This window comes from Panulirus ornatus, chromosome 38 (genome assembly GCF_036320965.1).
Source record: "Panulirus ornatus isolate Po-2019 chromosome 38, ASM3632096v1, whole genome shotgun sequence".
NCBI lineage: Eukaryota > Metazoa > Arthropoda > Malacostraca > Decapoda > Palinuridae > Panulirus > Panulirus ornatus.
In genome coordinates this window covers 11,715,197-11,739,532 of record NC_092261.1, presented here as the reverse complement: position 1 = coordinate 11,739,532, position 24,336 = coordinate 11,715,197, and the positions used below count along the sequence as shown (strand labels likewise).

Here is a 24,336-nt window from a genome sequence, read left to right as displayed (position 1 = left end):
CACGGATTGATTCCCCATCCCCCCATCAGGATGATGGGTGAGAGCCACAGTGAGACAGGGATTGATGCCTCCCCTGGGGTTGATGATGGTGAGGTGCTGATGCCGCGGTGGTGTGGTCGGGTTCATTCAAGTCTCCTGTGGCGAATGTGGGTTGATGTATGTGATGAGGAGGACCATACCAAGGTGCGGTTGACGTCAAGGATACGTTTGATGACCAGGGTAGGTTGATGCCAGGGTGATACCGATGGTTAGGTAATACCGATGGTAAATGAGACGTTGATGCTCCGGCGAGGGGACGTGGTGGTGGTGGTAGGGGTGGGAGAGAGAGAGAGAGAGAGAGAGAGAGAGAGAGAGAGAGAGAGAGAGAGAGAGAGAGAGAGAGAGAGAGAGAGAGAGAGAGAGAGAGAGAGAGCAGGTCAGGCTGGGAGGAGGGGAGCGGCACACATAAGGCAGGGAGAACAAAAGTTGCCGGTAATCAGATTAAGGCACAACTTTGCCTCACGGCCAACAGATAATGGCAGGCCCTGTTGTCTGTGGGGCGGTAAGGTGAGCTCCTCGTCCACACTGCGTCTGTCTGTATCTCTGTGTTTCGTGTGTGTGTGTGTGTGTGTGTGTGTGTGTGTGTGTGTGTGTGTGTGTGTGTGTGTGGTGTGTGTGTCTTTTCTGTCTGCGCCTTTTTTGCATTTCGTGTATTCAACCTAACTAAAGTTGACATAAATGGAGTAACACACACATCATACACACCATTCAGTGCAAATGAGAGATTTTGTAAAATGTTTGTAAAACGTCGTTGCTAGAAGAAAAAACAATGTGTTTGTCTTGCAGTTCAAGTGACTTGCTCTGACTGGGGTAAGATAATCAACCATCATGTGAGGTTGTGGTATAATGTAAATCAATGATTCTCTTTTTTCTTCTGGGTGTGGAAATGCAGCTCCTGCTTAGTTTCTGCTTTACGATTAGCAGAGGCTGGTCAGCAAGGCTGGACAGCGGGGTGGTCAGCAGGGTGGTTAGCAGGGTGGTCAGCAGGGTGGTCAGCAGGTTGGACAGCGAGCTGGTCAGCAGGGTGGTCAGCAGAATGGAGAGCGGGCTGGACAGCAGACTGGTCAGCAGACTGATAAGCAGGCTGGATAACAGGCTGGTCAGCAGACTAATCAGCAAGCTGGTCAGCTGGCTGATCAGCAGGCTGATCAGCAGGCTGGTCAGCAGGCTGGACAGCGGGCTTGTCAGCAGACTGGTCAGCAGACTGATCAATAGCTGTTCAGTAAACTGATAAGCGTCAGCAGGCTGGACAGCGGGCTGGTCAGCAGACTGGTCAGCAGTGTGATCAATAGCTGTTAAGCAGACTGATCAGCAGGCTGGTGAACAGCTTGGTCAGCAGACTGATCAGAGAGCTGGTCAGCAGACTGATCAACAGTTGGTCAGCAGACTGATTAGCAGGCTGGTCAGCAGGCTGGACAGCGGGCTGGTCAGCAGGCAGCTCAGCAGGCAGGTCAGCAGGCAGGTCTTGACATTTACATTCATGTCAACCGCTTTCCCATTAGCAGAAGTCAAGACATCCACACGGCTTGTCATTACGCATATAATAATCAACTCAACCAACAATAATTTCCCCACCTCCTCCTCCTCCTCAGCCACCAGGTGCACCACGAGAGAGACACTCTGCCAAGGCTCAGATAAGACAAAGAATAAACACATAAACTCGGGATCGACGATCCTCGGGGTCAGCGAGACAGTGTCAGCTGTGTCTAGACGACTGGAACGCCTCCCGTGTGGTCGACCCTAACACAACCGCATTTTTAATGCAGACTTCCCCACTCGACGACCCCAAAAACTAACCCGCGCGCCATAAAATGGATGATACCACACGACTTCCTCTCTCTCTCTCTCTCTCTCTCTCTCTCTCTCTCTCTCTCTCTCTCTCTTGCTACACTCAGTATAGCAGGTCGAGCGGACATGTAATTCAAACAAATCCCACACACGCCTCTCAAACAGTTATCATGTGCTATGAACCAGCTTCATTTTTAAAAAGGAGATGCCTCATCGGAGTCGATTAACCAGAAGACTATGGTTTCCCCCCCAGGGACTGTGTATCAACAACGAAACAGATGGGTGACGATCACCCACACACACACACACACACACACACACACACACACACACACACAAAGGGGTGTCTGCATTTTCATGGGGTGTCTAAGACGTACGGATATAAACACAGATGCACACGACGATAAGATTTAAAAATGTAGGTGAGGCAGGATATTGGAGAGCTCGCGGTCACATGACCTCAGCTACTAATTATCTCTACGTCTAAAATTGGGTATATTCTGGCTCTTCTGCAGTATAAATAAAAATGATTAAGAACAATTTATCCTCTTTTTTTCCGTGTCATGAGATAATTATACATTTCATTAACTCGCTCTCTTACTCTCTCTCATTTACCTCTCTCTCTCTCTCTCTCTCTCTCTCTCTCTCTCTCTCTCTCTCTCTCTCTCTCTCTCTCTCTCTCTCACCTTGAACAACGGTAATCGAGTAAAATAACTACAAAGGCAGCTTTGTGACACATGATCGAGGCTTCGCAGGGAATATCAAACGTCTTTTTGGGAGAGAGAGAGAGAGAGAGAGAGAGAGAGAGAGAGAGAGAGAGAGAGAGAGAGAGAGGACGAGCGAGGCCAAGTGAATTTACGGTGTAGCGGGGCGGTGGTGTGCGCGGCTGTAGCTCATGGAAGACAACAGATTAATTAAAGTAATGGAGTCTTATTAAGACCTGAAGAATTTCTTTGCACCCTGAAAATTCTACTCACTCATATTTTCCTCGTGTTTAAACTCGATCAGGGAATCATCTTTAAAGTGTCTGTAAAGTCTTAGGTGAGGGGAAGGTGGCTATGATCGTTATATATATATATATATATATATATATATATATATATATATATATATATACTAATAAAGTGCATATGAACGCGCACTTTTATCGAATATGCAAACCTCCAACAGCCAGGCTCGAACCCGGGACCCCTGCGTGGCATGCGGGGGTGCTACCCCTAGGCTATGATAGAAGGCGACTAAAAGGGGAGGGAGTGGGGGGCTGGAAATCCTTCCCTCTCATTTTTAATTTTCCAAAAGAAGGAACAGAGAATGGGGGCCAAGTGAGGATATTCCCTCAAAGGCTCTGTCCTCTGTCCTTAACGCTGCCTCGCTAACGCGGGAAATGGCGAATAGTATGAAATATATACATACATATATATATAATCTCTGTTCCCCTTCGATGGCTGAAATAACCCCACTGAAGATGATGAAAGTCTCTGAATAATAAACCCCTCGTCATGAAAGTGATATTACAGGAGGAGAGGGATGTAGTGTGGTGTGTGTGGCCTGGGGAGGAGGAGGAGGGGAAGAAGCCGAGGAAGAAAAGACGTCACTTTGGCTTTCTTAATAATAACTGCAAAGTCAGAGGTATGTTCATTTATCCCTTGAGCTCAACGTCTAGATCCCTTAGCCTTTGATCTGGCCCTTACGGGTCTGGTTACAGACCAAGCCATTATACCCACCGTCGTGCCCAAGGGTCGTAAACTCGTGCCTCAAGGGTTGTACCGTCGTGCCTTACGGGTCGTAAACTCGTGCCTTAAGGGTTGTACCGTCGTGCCTTACGGGTCGTAAACTCGTGCCTAAGGGTTGTACCGTCGTGCTCGAACAAGGTTCATGAATTCGTAATCAACGTTCGAACCGTCACGCTCACGGACCCGTACCGTACATATTCGTGCCTCGGTACTCAAGATTCGTCGTACCTTCGTGTTCAAGGTCGGTGATCGCGCGAAGGTTTCGTCCCATCAAGTTGAGGCTCTGGTGGTTCTGGGATCAATCCCAATTGCCACAACACCGAAGACCACCATATCCGGACGTGTGACGGCTCTCTCTCTCTCTCTCTCTCTCTCTCTCTCTCTCTCTCTCTCTCTCTCTCTCTCTCTCTCTCTCTCTTCATCCGGGCACTGTCGACCGTACTGAGCGCTCGTGATCCCCATCCTCTCATAACACACTCACACACACACACACACACAACACACACAGACACATATCCGCCCTTTAATAGATTTCATAAAACGTTGGCGAGCCGTGGATCATAAAACTGCATCGGATTTAACACGTTAGGAATTAAAATTACGCGCGATGACAAGAGTGAGAACGGTTATTCCCCCTTTTTTTCTACACCGGGAAAAAAAAATGTAATGAATGATTCGAATTATCATTTGAAATAGTAACAAAAAATTTATAAGTGGGACGCGGCGGCAAGGGGGGGAAAAAAAAAAGTCAAACCTTTTATTAACGATGAGAAAATGGGATACCAAAAGAAAACTCTTTGATTCTAGATTTCTAAATCTGGCTCTTAAATTTGACATTAACGCTTGTAGGAAGAGGATATACGTATTTCCTTGTTGGGTTTAAACAAAAAAAAGCTTTATTAGCATTTACGTAACTTCTCTATACAAGAGAACTAGGGTAAATATGCCATTTCTCTCCTTCTTTCTTAACAGTTTGACAAACAAAATCTCTGAACGAGGGGAGACCATCCTATTTCCACCTGTCCGTCATTTTCTATGAACCAATACTGAGACTATACTGTTGGAGTGGGTTTCTCCATGAGATGTGGCTGGAGGCAAGACTTTCATTACATTCGGGAAGCAGAAAACAAGACTGTCTAACGTAAATCCGGGTTGATATTCATATTACTCATGCAAGACACCCAGTTCCCAGTGCGGTCTCTCTCTCTCTCTCTCTCTCTCTCTCTCTCTCTCTCTCTCTCTCTCTCTCTCTCTCTCTCTATATATATATATATATATATATATATATATATATATATATATATATATATATATTCCTATGAACCCACGGGGAAAATGAAACACGATAAGTTCCCAAGTGCACTTTCGTGTAATAATCACATCATCAGGGGAGACACAAGAGAGAAATATAAGTCAGTTGATATACATCGAAGAGACGAAGCTAGGACGCCATATATATATATATATATATATATATATATATATATATATATATATATATATATATATATATATATATATATATAAAGAATAAGTTATTCCTTTCCATTCAAAGATCATCAAAATATATTCTTCCTCTAACTTCCTCATTGCTTTAAAATAATCAATGCCATTTCTGGTTCTGGCTAAAACGTCAAGCCAGCCTACTGTACAATGGGGCCAGGTCTGTAAGCTTACATTTACGATCCACACACACACACACACACTGCACCGTGTATTGCCCTGTACACATACAAAATCATGTATTACCTTTTAATATACAAAGTGGGGAAAAAAAATCTCTTCCCAAACAAATGGAACAATATGTTTAGAGTGGCAAGGCAACAAATGTATATAGAATTACCATCATTTCTTAGTCTTTCAGAAATGGATGAAGCATGGCTGGTACAGGTGTCGGCTGTACAGAGAGCCACCAGACACAGTGTTGGGGACCTGTACATGCAGGTCAGGGGCACCCACCAGGTGTTATGTACACCTGGGACATGTGCCCGACTCCTACATTCATTCTAACACTGGCCAGACAAGGTCTACCACGCCTCCATCATCACACTGGACAGACAAGGTCAACCACGACTCCCACGCCTCCATCATCACACTGGCCAGACAAGGTCAACCACGACTCCCACGCCTCCATCATAACACTGGCCAGACAAGATCCACCACGCCTCCATCATCACACTGGCCAGACAAGGTCAACCACGCCTCCATCATCACACTGGACAGACAAGGTCAACCACGACTCCCACGCCTCCATCATCACACTGGCCAGACAAGGTTCAACCACGACTCCCACGCCTCCATCATAACACTGGCCAGACAAGATCCACCACGCCTCCATCATCACACTGGCCAGACAAGGTCAACCACGCCCCCATCATAACTGGCCAGACAAGGTCAACCACGCCTCCATCATCACACTGGCCAGACAAGGTCAACCACGCCTCCATCATCACACTGGCCAGACAAGGTCAACCACGCCTCCATCATCACAGTGGCCAGACAAGGTCAACCAATGCCTCCCTCCGTCATAACATTTCACGTCACATGTTTTCCTCAACCATATTACCTAAACCAGACTAACCTCCACACACGTCACCTGCTGTTTACTGTTTACAGGGAAACCCTCAGACACCTGTTGTTCAATACATCAAAGTTTCAGAATGTTTACACATAATACAACTGTATTTAGATCATCACATTTCAAATGAAAGAAAAGAAATACTTCAGAAATTACATATGAAAATTCACATAGCCGATACTGAAGAGCTGTAAGAAATATTCGCTTATTCACTTGATTATATATATATATATATATATATATATATATATATATATATATATATATATATATATATATATATATTAGAATGTGGAGCGTGGGTGGCCTGATGATCTATTGACAAGTAGCTTGTCCGCCTACATCATAATAATCTAATTCCCATTTATTCCGATTAAAAAAAAAAGGCTAGTTCAGTAATAGGTTCTTTAATCCGTAATTATGATCCTATAAAATACATATGGAAGAAAAAAAGAAAATATTGAGAGCACGTTAATGACGGATGATGGGCAACAACATGCGCATCAACGACACCGAGTTTGAATAGCCAGGACAGTACTTCAACAGCCAGGCGAGACCTGCTGGCCAAACATCGAAGTCATCTTGACACTGGCATGATATGAGATCGCTGAGTCTCATGAACTTTATATATACATCCCCAGTTTACCGTCAGACTTATTCGTTCATTATTGTACTACCATCTGAGAGTATAATGAATGAGAGACGCAGAGGAAAATATAACTAATTTTTTTTCTAGCATCAGCGTTGGTAAGATTTGATGTTTACACGACTTATGACAGCGAAGGTTTGTTTACGTGTTCCCAAAGATGACGTCAGCGCTGTTCAGGATGTCTCGCACACGCCCACCGCGTTGACATGTCCCAGCAATCACTAAGACCAGGGCTTAATGATGGATCATTACTTTCCCCTTAGTAAAATTAGTAATTGATTCGTGATTGCGATTGGGTCCTGCTGATCGTCTCCCGGAGAACAATTCGACTAACGCCTTCAGGAATGTCTTGGCCTTTGTTGTGCCATGGCTCTCTCTCTCTCTCTCTCTCTCTCTCTCTCTCTCTCTCTCTCTCTCTCTCTCTCTCTCTCTCTCTCTCTCTCTCTCTCTCCACCCTCAGCCGCTTCCGTCCAGATCAAATCATTCTATGTCATGAATATTCAAACGGCCTGCTGCATTGTTATCTCCTCCACTTATCCGCCACTGTTTCCAAGTGTCCACTGCATCAAACACGACACTTCCACGTACCATCAGCGCCGGTGTCTTGAATCTTACATCACCGGTGCATGAGCTGGTAATGCCTGAATACACCAGCTCATTTATCAGTTAGTATTTTACGTTATTTTTTCATCAACTCTCATCTTTCAAAAGATAGAACTAGTATGTTGAGCAGAATTCCACAATATCTTCTTCCTTAGTTACATGTTTCAGACGTTTTATCAGTCTTATTCAAGGCAAGATAATGCTCTATGCTTTAAGTATTTGATTAAGCTTTAGTATCATTTTTTCTTCTAACCCTTCTGAAGAACCCTCTTTCTCTTCATTCACTAACACGTTCTGGACCGCTTTTATCCACAATCGCTGTCAGGCATTATTACCCTTAACATATACTGAAACTTAACGTATACTGAAACTGGTTGGGCAGTGATCAAAACACACTCGTATGATCTTGAGCAGTCACACTCGTATGATCTTAAGCAGTGTGACAAGACGAGGAGACAACACGACCTGGTTCACATTCGTATGATCTTAAGCAGTGTGACAAGACGGGGAGACAACACGACCTGGTTCACACTCGTATGATCTTAAGCAGTGTGACAAGACGAGGAGACAACACGACACTACCAGGTCATTTCTAAACCCGTAGGTCATGAGCATGACTTACTGACCAACGCTGAGTCTGCTAAGGACAAGATTTAATCACGACTCAGTGCTACTAGTCAGGATAATCGTATCGTGGTCAGCATACGGACACAGATCAAGAAGCAGGCTTGTATACAAAACATTTCCCCCACACTCGTCCTACCCAGTCAAGTTGGGTTTAAAAACATCTGACCCCGACAGCGCTGGCGACACCCTCCAGAGAGCGACAAAATTCACCGCTCAACAACGGCGTACATTTCAAGGGCAGGAACATCCTCAGGGTATAACAAGATAATGTATCCCCCGTCAGCCAAGGCACCAAGATGGAGAGGAGTCCAACTGGATGTGGAGAATTGGTTTGCTATTCCCGACCTCCAGTGAAGAAGCTTTTCCTCAAAATCTTTTACTCAATATTAAGCGCAAGACAACAGATTCTTCCGGAACTGGCGGCTGTGATAGGTGAGGGGCGTCCTGGTGTGTGGCGAGAGACTCGTGAGTGAGGAAAACTATTACCCTATGCCAGTGAGGTATGGGTGTGTATATGAGGAACGACAGCAGGAGGGTAGACATGTAAATGGTGGATATCTGGAAGACTGGGGGCTGGGTTAAGTGTTGGCATATGCTGGTATGTGCTGAGAAGCTGTAGGTAATACATGGTGAGACAGATGAGTCAAGAAATACTATGAGTGTATTTCTGTTGGTGTGAGAGAATAGGAACAGGTCTCAGGAGAGGGGGATGGAAGGAGGTGTGTGTGTGTGTGTGTGTGTGTGTGTGTGTGTGTGTGTATGTGTGTGTGTGTGTGTGATGGTGTGGGTGGGTGGGGGATGTGGGAGTAAAGTGGCTATACAGAGAAAGCGAGCGACTCTCCAATCGCATATCGCAATCTCTAACCGCACGAACGCTTTGCAACTCTCTTGGTGGTGGTCCTCCTCCTCCTCCTCTTCCTCCTCCTCTTTCTTCTTCCCTTCTTCAGAGTTCAATCCCGAGTTCCTCCACGGACCACACCTGCTGCACGATACTTACTATTCACGATGCGTTGAGAATCAGCGTAGAGCAGAACGCTCCGCCCGGCGAGGCGCTTCTCGTCAGAGAGAGAGAGAGAAAGAATAATAACACTTCGAGTGTGTATGACGTCACAGCGGTGGTCCCGGCGGTACCAGGTGTTTTTCCTCGCAGAGGCTAAATTCATTTTACGTCGGCCCCGACCCGAGCTAGATTATTCGCGGAAATATTAAACGCCATTAATTAAACACCTCATGTAACTTTCAAGGAGAAAGATATCCAAAAAAAGATGTCCTCACGTGCGTACGCCCGCCGGCTCCAGTCTACAAGCCTGCTGGCTCCAGTTTACAAGCCTGCTGGCTCCAGTTTACAAGCCTGCTGGCTCCATCTACAAGCCTGCCGGCTCCAGTCTACAAGCCTGCCAGCTCCAGTCTACAAGCCTGCCAACTTCAGTCTACAAGCCCGTCGGTACCAGTCTATTATAAGCCCAGCAGCACCAGTGTACAAGCCTGCCAGCTCCGGTCTACAAGCCAGATCAACCTCCTGAAACGTAGACACGAGCCTTGGTTATGATGACCTGGCTTCTGACCTGACCTTTTTGAGGGTCAAGTCAAAGGCCACGCCATCACACCCAAGGCTCGTCGTGCCGAAGGATCCTAACGTCGTGCTGAGGGATCGTTCTGTCGCGTTCAAGGACCGTAATGGCGTGCTCTAGGATCGCACCGTCCAGCTAAAGGATCGCATCGTCGTGCTAAAGGATCCTACCGTCGTGCTCAAGGATCCCTGACGTCGTGCTCCCTTGGGGTGACCTGGAGTAATATTCGGGGGCCTTCTACCTCCCACAGCCTGGGTTAATTCCTCCCTGTGCACCACTACTTTTCCTACGACGGTGGCCGTGTCATACGTGCCTACAATATACTACAAGAAGAACCCTCCTCCTCTTCACCATCTAATCCTACAACACATGACCAGCCATGTCTATCCTAGTGAAAAATAACCTCTACGTATTATATATATATTTTTTTTCCCAGGAAAGATCCTATTCATTATGGATACAGAAGACACCTGATTACCAGGATAAGCGTCATAGGGTGAGCTAAGTAAGGGCCTGATTATAATCGGTCACAAACTCAAGGCTAATCTACGTAGAAGAAAAACTACGTAATTCTTCTCGAAAACTCACCCCTTCATTTTTTTTCGAATTTTGTTTCCAACCTCAGCTTCAGTGAAGGAGGTGTGAATATGAGGATCCTGAGCTCTGCCCTGTAGCAGGGAGAGCATCTGTGCCAGCCATAACCCTAGGCCCACCGTCAAAAAGTTTTTTAGGTGAAGTTTTTACATACGAATCACCAGCATTTGTTTTGCTGGGCCCAGATTGTGAGCGGCGAAGGGCCTGGCCGGGGCTGGCTCGGTTTGGAGCGAAACCATCGTCACAATAGAACAATAATACATACTCATAGCAAGTATACGCTGCTATATTCATAGCAAGTACGCGCTGCTATACTCATAGCAAGTATACGCTGCTATACTCATAGCAAGTATACGCTGCTATACTCATAACATGTATACGCTGCTATACTCAAAGCAAGTATACGCTATAACAACTTTAAATGTTCACACGGTCTCGATGGGAAACAGCTACAGTGTGTCAGTATCATTCCCCCTCTACTGAAGGTTAAGTGTAGCCATTAGGAGGGGGTTTCATCTGGCGAGGACTCGGCCGGCCAGCGTCTGAAAGGGATTTCCAAAGGTGGTATTCTCATCTTTGCAAGCGAATTCTCATCTTTCCAAGCGACTTTGTGGGCAATCGTACCGCTCACAGTGTCTGGGATGCAAGGTCAACCATTATGGCCAGTGTAGGGTACATGCATGGAGAATGGTAGGGCATGTTGCTCAACCCACCACCGTGAGACGCTTAAAAACAACGTCAAACTATACATGAATGTTGAGAAATGTGTCGTATGTAGGGCAACAAAGGAGTTTCTGCCGACCTAGTCAACATTATTAGGTTACTCTTATGTTTGTATACCATCATCTCTCCAGATTACTTGTGTATTACTGTTATATTTTGATATATATATATATATATATATATATATATATATATATATATATATATATATATATATATATATATATATATATGTTAGGGTCAGAACCACTTTGTAGCTGCCACTTGCAATCATAATCATAATACAAATAATATTGTAAATGATAATAACAGCAAGAACGAAACTAGAAATAACAACACTAACTGTAATAACAGTAATACACACAGGGAATCTGGGAGGATATGACAGACAGAAGTATGAGTAATTCGATACTGTTGACTGGGTCATCGGAAACCCCTTTGTCTATTGCGCTACACGACACACTTCTCCCAACAATCATGTGTAATTTAATGCTGCTTTGAGCGTCTTGTGGGAGAGGGGTAGTGTGTGGGGAGATAAGTAGGACGTCTTAACACTCCTCCATGTATGTGGTGTACACTGGTCATGATAGCTGACGACCTGCATCACTACACGCGTAGCTCTCCCAGACACCGTGGTGACAAAAGCTACTCTGGAAGATGGGAATGTCACCTTTTGGAAATCCTTTATCACACCGTTACTCCTGCTGGCTCGAGGGCGCAACCCTCCTGGCTACTGACCTTCAACAGAAGAAACATTATGATGACTGAATATATATATATATATATATATATATATATATATATATATATATATATATATATATATATATATATATATATATATGACCAAACATAATGCTCATCATCAATCTTCTTTATATATCAACGCACAAAAATACTTTATTACTGTACTGTTCCCCTTTTACGCTGCAAATGAATTCCGGGTGGTTTTATACGTCACTTCCCTCCCAGCAGCTGTCAGCATTACTTTTCATCAACAATCCTCAGCGCTTCCATTTCCACGAAGTGAACACATTCAGCCGAGCATTCCGAGGAGGATGGCACGGGACGCAGGCGCGTGGGCGGGTGCTGGACGGTGCGCCATAATCTGGTGGAGGTGCTCTTGTCTCCCTGATGGACACCGACGTAACGCCCTTGCCGGGCGCCCTTTAGAACGCCTCATCACTGAGATGCGGATGGGATCTGGAGGAAGCGGGAGGACCAGGTTTGGGAGAGCGGCGACGGATTAGAGATGTAAACAACTGAGGCGCCTCCTGGCATGTCACACAACTTCATTTTCTCCCACACAATTATATATACTGGAGGAGATAATGGGGTATCATACCGGTAAACACGATGTTGGCGACGATGCTGTGAACTGTACATAAACAGAGGAAGCATTTCCAAGAGACATTATAAATGGAAATACAACGGCAGGTTTGGTGACACTGTGAACGTGGAATGAGGTTGGGAGTTTAAGATATCCCAACAATGGGATTCATAACAGTCTAAAGCAGATGATAAACTGGACTGTTAACTACAAGGCATCTCAAAGAGTGGGACAGTCAAAGAGTGGAGCAGTCAAAGAGTGGGACAGTGAAAAGGAGTGAACTGTTGGTATTTCAAAGAGTAGGACAGTCAAAGAGTGGAGCAGCCAAAGAGTGGGACAGTGAAAAGGAGTGAAATGTTGGTATTTCAAAGAGTGGGACAGTCAAAGAGTGGGGCAGTCAAAGAGTGGGACAATGAAAAGCAGTGAACTCTTATCTTAATCACAACAGCTTGAGAGTGGTGACGACGGGGCTGATGAATGGCTGTGGGCGAGGTGAGTGAAGTGAGGGATTGGTGAATGTTACCAGAGAATGGCTATAAGAACTGGGTGACCCAATTGAGGGACTGTAGGTAGACTGAGTGAAGGTCTGTGTGTATGGTAGCTGGCTGCTGGCGTGGTGAGTAGACTCTGAACTGTATACATAAAGACCCTGAGTGAATACAGGTGCTGTAAGCAGCTGTGGTGGTATTCATGTATTCGTGAACAGGTTATGGGAGACCGCTCAATGAGTGACCAGGGGACTGGACCTGGTTGGGTGAAGTCTGAAGTCTTAACGCCTCAGCTGAATGATACACAACGAGAACTTTACAACCACGAATTTGCTAATGACACACACACCCTCAAGTTAAATGAATGCGGTTCCCTTATAACACAATGGCGTAAACGTCTGACCAGCTGTAAGAGGATCGATCGACGCGGCCTATTATCCACACACACACACACACACACACACACACAGAAGCTGTACTATATTTTACCAGAACATAAAAGATTTCTAGAACTGAGAGAAATGAGCGCAATAATACGTGGGAAAAATAAAGCAAGATGAGGTGGTGGATCCAACAAGCGGGGGCGGGGCTGACTTGTTAGGGGAAGGGGGGAAGACTCGCATGAATAGCCGAGCCTTACGAACATTAAGAGGAGAGGCGGTGGTGATGGTGGTGAGAGGCTGTCGTGTGGGTGGGTCGTTCTTTCTCGCCGTATGCAGGTCGTGAAGTGCGTGGAGATCGCACGGCTGCGTCAGGAACGGTACTTCTGGGGCATGTGACGCAAAGACCCGGGACTCACCATGACGGGGGAGGGAAACATGGGTGACGGTGCTGCTGAAGTGACCTCTATCCCCTTGGAGCACGAAGGGCGCGACCCTTGATTATCACGGAGTGACGTCTGACCTGACTCTGAATGACTAGGTCAAAGGGCAGGTCATCATGCCCATGGATGCTGTGCTCCTGGGGTCTCAGCGAAATCTCCCCAGCCATTCTAGCCCGGTCATGTATTCTCATGGTACCCGGGACAGCACCCAGATAGAGCTGCATTCCACACACACCGGCAATCAGATTTCACATCCGCCTGGCTCTCTCTCTACTGCCGGTGGGGGACAGGAATGCCTGGCTCTCGCGACACATATCCGCTCGCAGGCCGAAAAAAAATATATATGTATTCACCAGCAACGTACACTGAAATGTATGCAAAATTCCAGAAATAAATCACTAAATTGTGGTAAAAAAATATTTTCATTAATAGGGATAGGAGGGGGGAAAGAATATTTCTTACGTATTTCCTGCATGTCGTATGAGGCGACTAAGAGTGGAGGGAGGTGGCACGGTGGCTGGAAACTCTCCCCTTTCTTGTATTTCAATTTCCATCATTTGGAACAGAAGAAGGAGCCAAATACGGAGTGCTCATCCTCCTCGAAGGTTCAGGCTGGGATGTCTAAATGTGTGTGGACGTAACAAAGATGAGGAGAGAGAGAGACAGGCAGTATGGATGAGGAAAGGAACCTAGATGTCCTGTTTATGAGTGACACAAAGCCCAAGGGTAAGGGGGAAGAATTGGGTGAGGTAAGGAGGACCTTGGAAATGCAGGACTAGGGATCCTGCAGTCACTCCAGGACTTCTAGAACGCCGACGAGAGATCTCTAGTAGCAGGTGGTGACAGTGGCAAAGACAGTGCCATAGTTTCTTCCCGAGCTGTCGAATGAGGCCCAGGTGATGGCTAGAGAAAGTCCAGGTGAGGAGCAGTGTGTTGGATGCCACTTAACAAGGAGGTGTAAGATGGCCCAAGGATGATCCCGTATGCTTTCATTAGCCCCTTCCGAGTGGTGGAGAGGGAGGAAGACCATGCGTGGAAGGCACTGGCGACTCTGGGTAGAAGCTCGGGTTGAGTAGATAGCTCCCAAGGGTCTTGAGTGAATAAAGAGTGTACAGACGATACATGGGCGATCTGGTGGAGGTGCTGAGGTTTTCCCTTCCAGCTGTTCCTTTTCTAAGAGTCCCACTGAGAAGCTTGGTGGACTGAACTGGTTGGACAGAGGGGAATGCGGCCTTATTAGTATGGCAGGAGGTGGGACAAGGACTGGAAGCACTGCTGACGTGCATGTCTACGGCCTTGATTTGGTGGATGGTAACGGTGCTGGGGGTTTATAAGCTGGTAAGAGAGTTGTGGAGGAGGATGTAGTCGGGTAAGCTGATGTCAACGCTGGAACTGATGATGAGAGAGTCTTCCATGTACTGCCGTTCAGCCTGTGTGTGTGTGTGTGTGTGTGTGTGTGTGTGTGTGTGTGTGTGTGTGTGTGTGTCATAAGCAAGCAAACAATGGAACCCATTATCCGAGTCCCATTGTTTGCCAAAAGCCAGAATACGTTTCTTTTCGATCCCCCAAGAATGTGAATATAATTATCATACACAGAGGACAAAGGCACGGGTAAAGTGCTGCAAGCATAACACTTGCAGGAGCAAGAGTTACCTACACTTTGTGTGTTTATATCAGGCCGTGGCGGCAGACCCTTTGACGTCAGGGTAATGGGGTAGCGGTTGGCGTGACAAAGTACCGTACCTGCTAATTTCGCTCAAAGAGAGCCGTGTGCTGTGTGACCTGCCGCCTGGCATCACGCTACAGTGTTTGGACGGAAGCATGTAAAGAGACTGAAGAACCGGTGCAAATATACATCATTGTTCAATATCAAGTCTATGATGAAAAAGAAAAAAATACGCATCGCGATTAAAAATTAAATGAACGATAAATCCAAAGTCTCTTGGTATTAATAAACTTACACGAATCGCGAAAATACGAAAATCTATTAAGATTTGTTGCCGACAGGCTAACCATATAGCTCGCTCGTCACGAGCTTGGGGTCTCTGAGGGGAGGAATTACAGTCAATTAGCACAAAAATACTGGACGAGTTCTGCTGACTAAAGCTGTCCTTCTGATAGCTATAGAGTTGACTGAGGTTGGCAGGCTCCTGCGCGCGTGTCTTCGGCAAATTATCAAGTCTGTGGTGAAAAAAAAAAAGAACCAGCTGTCCTGCTGGTGTGAGGAGAGAGCGAACGGGTCAGTAAAGCAATGGTCCGCTCTTGGCATAGGGAGACTTGCCGAATCTAAGGACACCACCACACCCGGCGGTGGAATAGTTTTTGTGTATATTTTTGCGATTCGGGAGAAGCGGCCCTAGAATAATGTAGCGGAGGCTGGATTTGACGAAGGAACACAGGATGGGGATTTCGACGGTCTTTTGGCACGAGAGGTCGTGTGTTCTGAGCCGATATCAAAGGACTTGGGATCAGTCTATGGTACTGGTGCTCCTCATCTTGAGCACGACGGTAATATCTTCGTATAAATTTACTTGGCCTTGGACCTCCCTTTTAGGATCACATCAAGGGTCACATCCTAATACACAAAAGGAGCTCAAGTCGTTAACAGTGGGGTCATGTGAGGCAAAGCTGAGCTCCTGAATGGTGATGTACAGAACATCTTTGGTGCTTTGCCTGTTGGTAGGTCCTGTCTCGTGGGTTTATGTCTCACAAAAGTACCTCTATCTTCTGCCTTCCATTTCATGTGTGATAACTTTTCCCAGCCTTGGAGTAAACCCCTTTTCTTCCTCGTAGTCTCATGCCCTGGGGTCTATCTTCCCTTTATCACATTTTTCAACAAGCTTCCTCCTCCAATATATTTCTTGTAATCTTTCTTCGTCTTAGCGCCAACACTTGGAGCAAACTCCTTCCTCTTCCACCATCAGTAAAATTTCTTCGTTGCTTTGATGTTTCCTCTTTGCCTATAGTAAATCTTAGTCTTCTCCGACATCCACTGCAAGATATAACACTTGGTAAAAGGTTTACTTCTCCGGGACCTGATTTTCAATTCCCATAGCAACAGCTCCTTGTTCTTCCCTCTCACCTTTTTCCTTTCATTTTGCAAAAACTTATTTTCATTTCGGAAACACATACCATTCCAGCTGGTCTGCCCACCATCTGTTGGAGCTCAGTGTTCCTGACGAACACTCTGTCATCAGGGAACCCCGACTGCTTTAATTAGTTTTACTCTTAGCTTTGCTTTCTTCGTCGAGGTCTGAGAGCGCTTCTCTCGCCATTGCCTCTGTATAAATGATGAATAATACTTGGGACAGAAGTGCAGCCCCGAGTGACTCCCACATCCACTACATCAGGATCCAATACCCCATTAGCAGCGCCAATTGTCAGTCTGACCGAGAGATTGCTGCTCAATCAGTCTTCGGTTCCTTCCATCAACGTTTATGTTTTCTTTCGTTATTGCCATCAGCTTACCCCAGTGAAGTCGATCTGTTCGCTTATCTCAGGCGCAGTCCTGTTAAACTAGAGTGGGAGAGTGTTTTATTCTGGATGTGTTCCATCTTCCTTGTGGAAGCAGCAGGAAATGCAATAATACATATCTCAGTGGAGTCAGCTGAACCTGAACGATGCACAGTCACTGCCCTCACCACGGTGTTGCAAAACAGAAATGAGAGTATTTTTCCGAGGTACAAACATAAGCAACGACTGTAAGTGTACGAGACGTTTGCCTTAATGCGAAACTTAGATTATGAACGTCCTAGGCAGTGTATATTCTTACGTCTGCGTCTGTGACGACAGTACGTACTGATCTGTGACGCTAAGAACAATGAATTTTAAATGATTTCTACCACTGACAACAGTGCATTCTCACCTTTTTACGACTAATAATAGTGCATTCTTACGTTTCTGCCACTGGAAACTGTGCACTCTTATCCTCAAGCCACTGGCAATAGTACACTCTTACCTTCATGCCACTGATAAAAGTACATTCATCATCACGCCATCACAGAAAACCCCGATGACATCACCGGCCTATCACACACACTGGCTTCTAGAAAAGGTTTTTACAAAAAGTTTTCTCTTTTTTTTACTGTCTTCAGCGGCTCATCAAGACACTGGCAACGACGCTTCCTGGTAATCATTACGTCATGCAATTCATTAGACAGTGGAGTTTTCTAAGGTCATCAGGTTGCAGGTCCCAGAAGTGGCACAATGAAGGCCCTTAGGGCTTCCCTTATACCCCTTTCATCTCAGTCGCAACGCCCCTGGACATCAGCATCAGGGAAGCCAGGGGTATCCCTACGGGGTTTCCAATTTCCTTCTCTTCCCTCTACCACAAACCTCCCTGAAACCAACATCAGGGATGTCAGGGTCTCTCTGAGGGCTTTCCCTTACATCAGCTCTCCTCTCTGTCGCAACGCCCCAAAAAACAGGGGTGCTTGGAGGTCTCCCTAAGGTCTTTCCCCCGACTCCCATCAGGCACTACGCTCTAAACCCACCACCAACAGCGTCTGGATATCATCGGGACAGATCATCCTGACGTAGGGAGATGACGCGCAGGAGGAACAAGAGAAGGAGGAGGAACTTCACACCATTACAGACCAGGCCCGTGCCGCCCGCGGCCACGAACAAGAGCAGGTAATTGATATATATCTGTGTGGCGTCAGAGGTGGCGTCAGAGGCTCCTTGCGGACCATCCACCGCAAGATCCCCAGGCGCTGCCTTAGCCACAAAGTTTATGAAGTGAACCTCAGGGGCATATGGCGGTGCAAGCAAGCCATGGGGGCGCGACGTTCTTATACCTCCCATGGACACTGGGGAACGGACGGACCTCTAGCACAACGATGCGACCGCTGAACACAGAGGAACGAACCTGGAACACGACGCTACGACCGCTAAACACAGAGGAATGAACCTCGAGCACGACGCTGCGACCGCTGAACACAGAGGAACGAACCTGGAACACGACGCTGCGACCGCTGAACACAGAGGAACGAACCTGGAACACGACGCTGCGACCGCTGAACACAGAGGAACGAACCTGGAACACGACGCTGCGACCTCTGAACACAGCAGTAAGGAAGGCCTTGAGCCTCGGGTATGATGGTCGGGCCTTTGACCTGCTGGACCTTAACGTGCCAGGTCAGACAGAGACAAAGACATCATCCCCAAGAGTCGTGGTGGAAGGGATGAGATGATAAGATCAACACTGGGACATCACTTATGATTCAGGCCAGAACGCTGGTACGCCGCTAAATCTTCCGTTCTATATTAAGCTCATCAACTCCCGAGAAAGTGTCCGAAAACTTGTGGTGTTAAGCCGCCGGCGATGACCGGACCCCGCCTGCTTCGTCCACGGTTTAAGTGTGTGGGTGGTGAGCCAGGCGGGGGGGGGGGGGAGAGAGAGAGAGAGAGAGAGAGAGAGAGAGAGAGAGAGAGAGAGAGAGAGAGAGAGAGAGAGAGAGAGAGAGAGAGAGAGAGAGAGAGAGAGAGAGAGGGGGGAGGGAGAAAGGAGGTGGGGGGATAGTGCGTGGCACAAGTGTCGTGAATGTGTGATGGGTGTGTGGGTGCAGGGTCGTGGCGTGCGGGTGTGGGGTGAATGCGAGTTTGTGTGGGTGAATTTCATGACGAAATGTGTGTGTGTGTGTGTGTGTGTGTGTGTGTGTGTGTGTGTGTGTGTGTGTGTGTGTGTGTGAATACTGTGTTACACATGCGTTGCCCTTACGTATGCCTTATGTATGTACACACACACACACACACACACACACACACACACACACACACACATCCCAGTTAACGCCAGGTACCCATTCATCGACCGACTACTCAGGGGAGGATGGACACGGGTTGCCTGTGCGTCGGTTTCCCCGTCCGAGATTCGAACACAGGATCGTTCCACACTGGTAGGTCGCAACGTTTAACCTCTATAGTAAGGTGGCTCGTGTGTGTAATTACCTACATTTAGTAATTACCTATTTTTACAGTACGGGGTGGGAGTTCTATACTCGTGGAACCCCCATCTCTAGAACTTCCCGTCCCATCATACAACTTTTCAACGTTAACGCAAATGCTGTCAGAATTCACAATTTCCTCAATAGTTTATTCTATAAAAGCACTTCTCGACATCTTTTACCACAAGTTTCTCGATAAACTATTGTTCCGTCTCTGCATCTTTTTACTGTCTTTGGGCACACGAAGCTCTGAGCTGGGTAAGGTGTAGTGAGGGACATAAGATGTAGTGTGTGTGTGTGGGGAGAGAGAGAGAGAGAGAGAGAGAGAGAGAGAGAGAGAGAGAGAGAGAGAGAGAGAGAGAGAGAGAGAGAGAGAGAGAGAGAGAGAGACAGGGTGTAGTGTTGTGTACATGGTGTGCTGAGTGAGTTGGGGAGACAAGAGTGTAAAATGGTCATTACGGTGCAGTGTGGGAACAGGATGTATATGCGATATTCGATGCCCTGATAATGATATAATATGCGGAAGAAGATGTAATGGTGAGGATAATGTGGACTGTGAGGGTCGGGATCGCAGGCAGAACCCGGTAGACTGTCAGAATCCTAGACCTAAACCTAACAAGCTTTCCAGTCGTCCTTTTGGCAATTCAATCAATTCAGCCTCGTCTGCGCCGCCCTTAATAGTCTCCGGGGATGCCAACCCTGATTTCACTTGCTACCCTCGTTCAGATCATCACTAATAGCAACAAAGGTCCATCTCACAATCCGGGGAAAAAAAGAAAAAAAACGGGTTGTAATATTTCGTTTTTGTTGCACAGTTAAATCCGGTAAAGTAATACATTCCAGCTTTACAGCCCCGGCACTTCTTAGCACTCTAATATCCCTTGCGAGCCACCAAGACTCAGGCTTAGAATCTTTAACTCCTCTTCCGTGCATTACTCTCTCCCCAAGTGCAACGCCGCTGGCATATCTAACCACACGTCGTATCCAAATACCTGCACACCCACTCAATTTCCCGAGTCTTCCTCATCCTCCTCCCTAACCATTACAGTTACGACGGCGCGGGTTTTTTCCCCCCCGCTGCGAGCATCTTAATTTTACTCACATTTCCTTACAATACCTTCCTCCTACACCTATCACCAAAGCGAATTTCAATACTTTCCCAAATCCTCATCTGATGCAGAGGTTTAGGAACATCATCTGCATACAGCAACCGGGGCAGCTTCGGCTCGGTTCTGCCGTGGTTGAGGTTTGGTTCCCTCAACATCTCTCTCTCTCTCTCTCTCTCTCTCTCTCTCTCTCTCTCTCTCTCTCTCTCTCTCTCTCTCTCTCTCTCTCTCTCTTGTGTTACGTTCTAGAGTCCCATCCATTAAAAAACCATCCGACATGCAAGGGGGACATAACGCAGCATTGTTGAACGCCCACTTGCATCTCACACCACTCATGCCTACCACACCTCATACCTACCTCGCACATGACAAGTGATTCCATGACAGTACAAAAAAAAAAAAGGATTAGCTCCACACATCACAGTGGAGTCAAGACTTCCAGATCTCCTTCTCCGTCCACGACACCAAAGCATTTTCATACTCCAATAATGCAACGTACACCCCACTGCTCTCACCTGCTTTCTCCACAACCAGCATAAAAAAGAAAAGGATTATATATCTTCTCCTACGGAGGATTCGGTAATCCTCTCCTCACGGGATCAGTCACAGCCTTGTCACATATCCTACATAAAAGACTTACCGTAATTCACAACCTCTGTGTCACTGTTCACATCAGGTAGCCAGCCACACACACACACACACACACACACACACACACACACACACACACACACACACACACACTCTCTCCCCGAAATGATCCATATGTAAACATTGTTTGTTTCAACTTCACTTTCACCTTTTCACTCTTGACAACATCAGCATCCTTTCTCTCCTATTCTCATTTTCTATCACCTCTTTTTTTTTTTCTCTCTCTCTAAAGTGTCACTTCACCCAACTCCCTTAATCTCTCATCGCTGAAATAATATCATTACCGTTCATCAGTTCGATGAAAGATTTTTCCCTCCGTCATAAATCTCATACCCACTCATTTCTCATACTCACCTCCTTTCTTCATTTGTTCATCTCCTTTGAAAATAGCCCTAATTACATTTTTTTCGTCTTCTATCAGACTTTATTTACATTTTTGCTTCCACACTCACTATATTTTTTAGCGTTTTCTCTAAGGACTCAATTTTTTCAGTCAATACCTTCCATTCATTACCATCAGTGTAAAGATTCTGCCCTAATCATTCATAAAGTAATTTTTTCTCTCTCACCAACTTCATTCCACCGCAATGTACCTCCTGCCATATTCCGTTCTAAAATCTCCACACACACACACACCTATGGCAGTTTCCACCAATAGATTCCTGTAATTCTTCGACCGCACTTCATCTTAAACTGTTTCGAAAAATTCTTCAGCTATTTCAGCAACCACTCTAACAAACATAGCTTGAAAAGTAAATTCTCCAACTCCAGTTATTTTTCTTTCTTCTATCCCCTCACTCCCACTCCTAGCACTTGGCCATCAAGGGTTAATGTTCCAGTGTAGTAATGTTCTCAAATGAACGGGTATCTTCTTATCAACTGACTGTTATATTTCTCTCTTGTGTCTCCCCTGATGATGTGATTATTACACGAAAGTGCACTTGGGAACTTATCGTGTTTCATAAATATATCAAATTCTCAGAAGAAAAATCTTTGGTTTTCTTTTTCCATTTCAACAGCTGTACCTCTGCGGGAGCTCATATTCGAGTTCACAAGGATCACGAGAGCCGCCTTAGCAGAGGTGACACCCACCCTCCTCTTCCTCCTCCTGAAGAAGACCTGCCAGCATAAGACTGCAAGCCTTTGCCAGTGATGCAAGCTCTCACTCTCACCTTCCCCCTGTGTTAGTCGTCCAGTAAAGTCCCTCTCATTCTCACTTTCTCCCTTTCTTCTGTGTTCGTTGTCACGCGTACCCTACCCCTCTGCCTCACGCTCACCTTCCTTCTTCCACCCCACCTCTCCTCTACATGTCCGTCGTCCTGAGTAGTCTTTTCATTATCACACCTCATGATTCGTCAATCAGCGCTAAGATGACATTAAGTTCGTTAAACCTGCTGCGTCTGAGCTTATCAGCAGTCCTCGCTATTCTATTATCGTCAACGAATTTCCACTTGGTGTCTACCGAATGGACAAATAATCATCCAAAAAAAAAAAGTCGAGCAAGTTCCTAGTCTGACCAATTCATCATCGTAAATCATTAAGGATCCCCTTTTATGGGGGATCCTATGACTTCAAGGCTACTCTTCAATCTGAAGCAGGGAAATGATGGACTCAGGCCCCGATCGCTCAAAATTTTTTTCACTCCATCCTTCCACCTCCAATTTGGTCTTTCGCTTCTTCTTCTTCCCTCCACCTCTGACACATATATCCTCTTTATCAATCTTTCTTCACTCTTTCTCTCCGTATGTCCAAACCATTTCAACACACCCTCTTCTGCTCTCTCAACCACACACTTTTTTTATTTCCACACCTCTCTCTCTCCCTTTCATTACTTACTGAATCAAACCACCTCACACCACATATTGTCCTCAAACATTTCATTTCCAACACGACTACTTTAGAGCATGATGTTTCCAGTCCATTGAAAATGATGCAGCCTCACTGGAGGTGACTTTTCACTTGTTCACTTGTGTTGTAACCACAGGTAGGCAGAGTTCGGAAACACCTATATATATATATATATATATATATATATATATATATATATATATATATATATATATATATATATATATATACAATATATATATACAATAATAATATATATACATAATATATATTACAAGTTAATCATGACAATTAAGTGATACGACACTATGAATACATCATAATTAGAAAACACACAAAGCAAGAATGAACTGCAATCAAAAAGTATAAGAAAAATAATGAAACGAGAAAAAATGGAGCGAAAAAGCTAACGGAGTGAAAAAATCAAGATCGGGGAGTTAACGACGAGCCATTGACCAGATAGTCCGTTGTCGCGACTCGAGCCAAGAAAGCTGGACCGTTCCGATTAATAACGGGGGAAAAGACTGATTACTTCCCCGTGTGGGACAACTGTGTGGGCGGGGCCACGCCTGGAGGAGGAGGGGAGAGAGAGAGAGAGAGAGAGAGAGAGAGAGAGAGAGAGAGAGAGAGAGAGAGAGAGAGAGAGAGAGAGAGAGGAGGGGAGAGGGGGACTACTGCATCTGGGGCAGATGCGTGGGCGGGTACTTCAGAAAATTTTCGTTTTTCTCGTCTTCCCTCCTCCCCGGTTCAGGGAATGAAGCTATGCGTTATAAGTAAGGGAAGAAGTGCCAGTATGGTAGTGTTCATGCAATGCATCATTTTTTTCCCCACTGGTGGGAGCGTTTCTCTGAAGTGACTGATGCGAGCCAATCCGGAGATATAAAGAGCCGTGACGTCATGAAGGTGGGCGGGGTCTGTGTGCACTAGTATAAATACCAGGCTGGCCAGCAACAGGGTCTATATCGTGGACGCGTGTCGCTCGATCAGCAGGTAGCCCGGGTTCGTGGAGTCAGTGGCCAACTAGGTTGCACCTCGACCGTTTTTACAGGTCGAGACCAAACAAGAAGGTCGACTATTACTGAAGTAGGTTGACGCTACAGCATGTTCCTAGCACTTCTGGTGGCTGCTGGCCTGCTATGCTGCGCCCAATCTTCGCCTGTCACTAAGGTAAGGGGTCCCTGATCTTGATTCCAAACTCTTTTAAGTTTTTGCCATTTTTTCCCCTCACACACGCTGGGAC

General features: G+C 46.1%; 1 protein-coding gene across 1 annotated transcript in view; it reads left to right on the top strand.

The window, feature by feature from the left end:
• Positions 1–24,067: 24,067 nt before the first annotated feature.
• Positions 24,068–24,336, top strand: part of LOC139760903 (corticotropin-releasing factor-binding protein) — a 175,771-nt gene continuing 175,502 nt past the window's right edge. Inside the window, exon 1 of the mRNA XM_071684672.1 lies at positions 24,068–24,263. Within this exon, the coding sequence (XP_071540773.1) occupies positions 24,198–24,263 (66 nt within the window). The 5' untranslated portion in view covers positions 24,068–24,197. The remainder of the gene's footprint in view (positions 24,264–24,336) is intronic.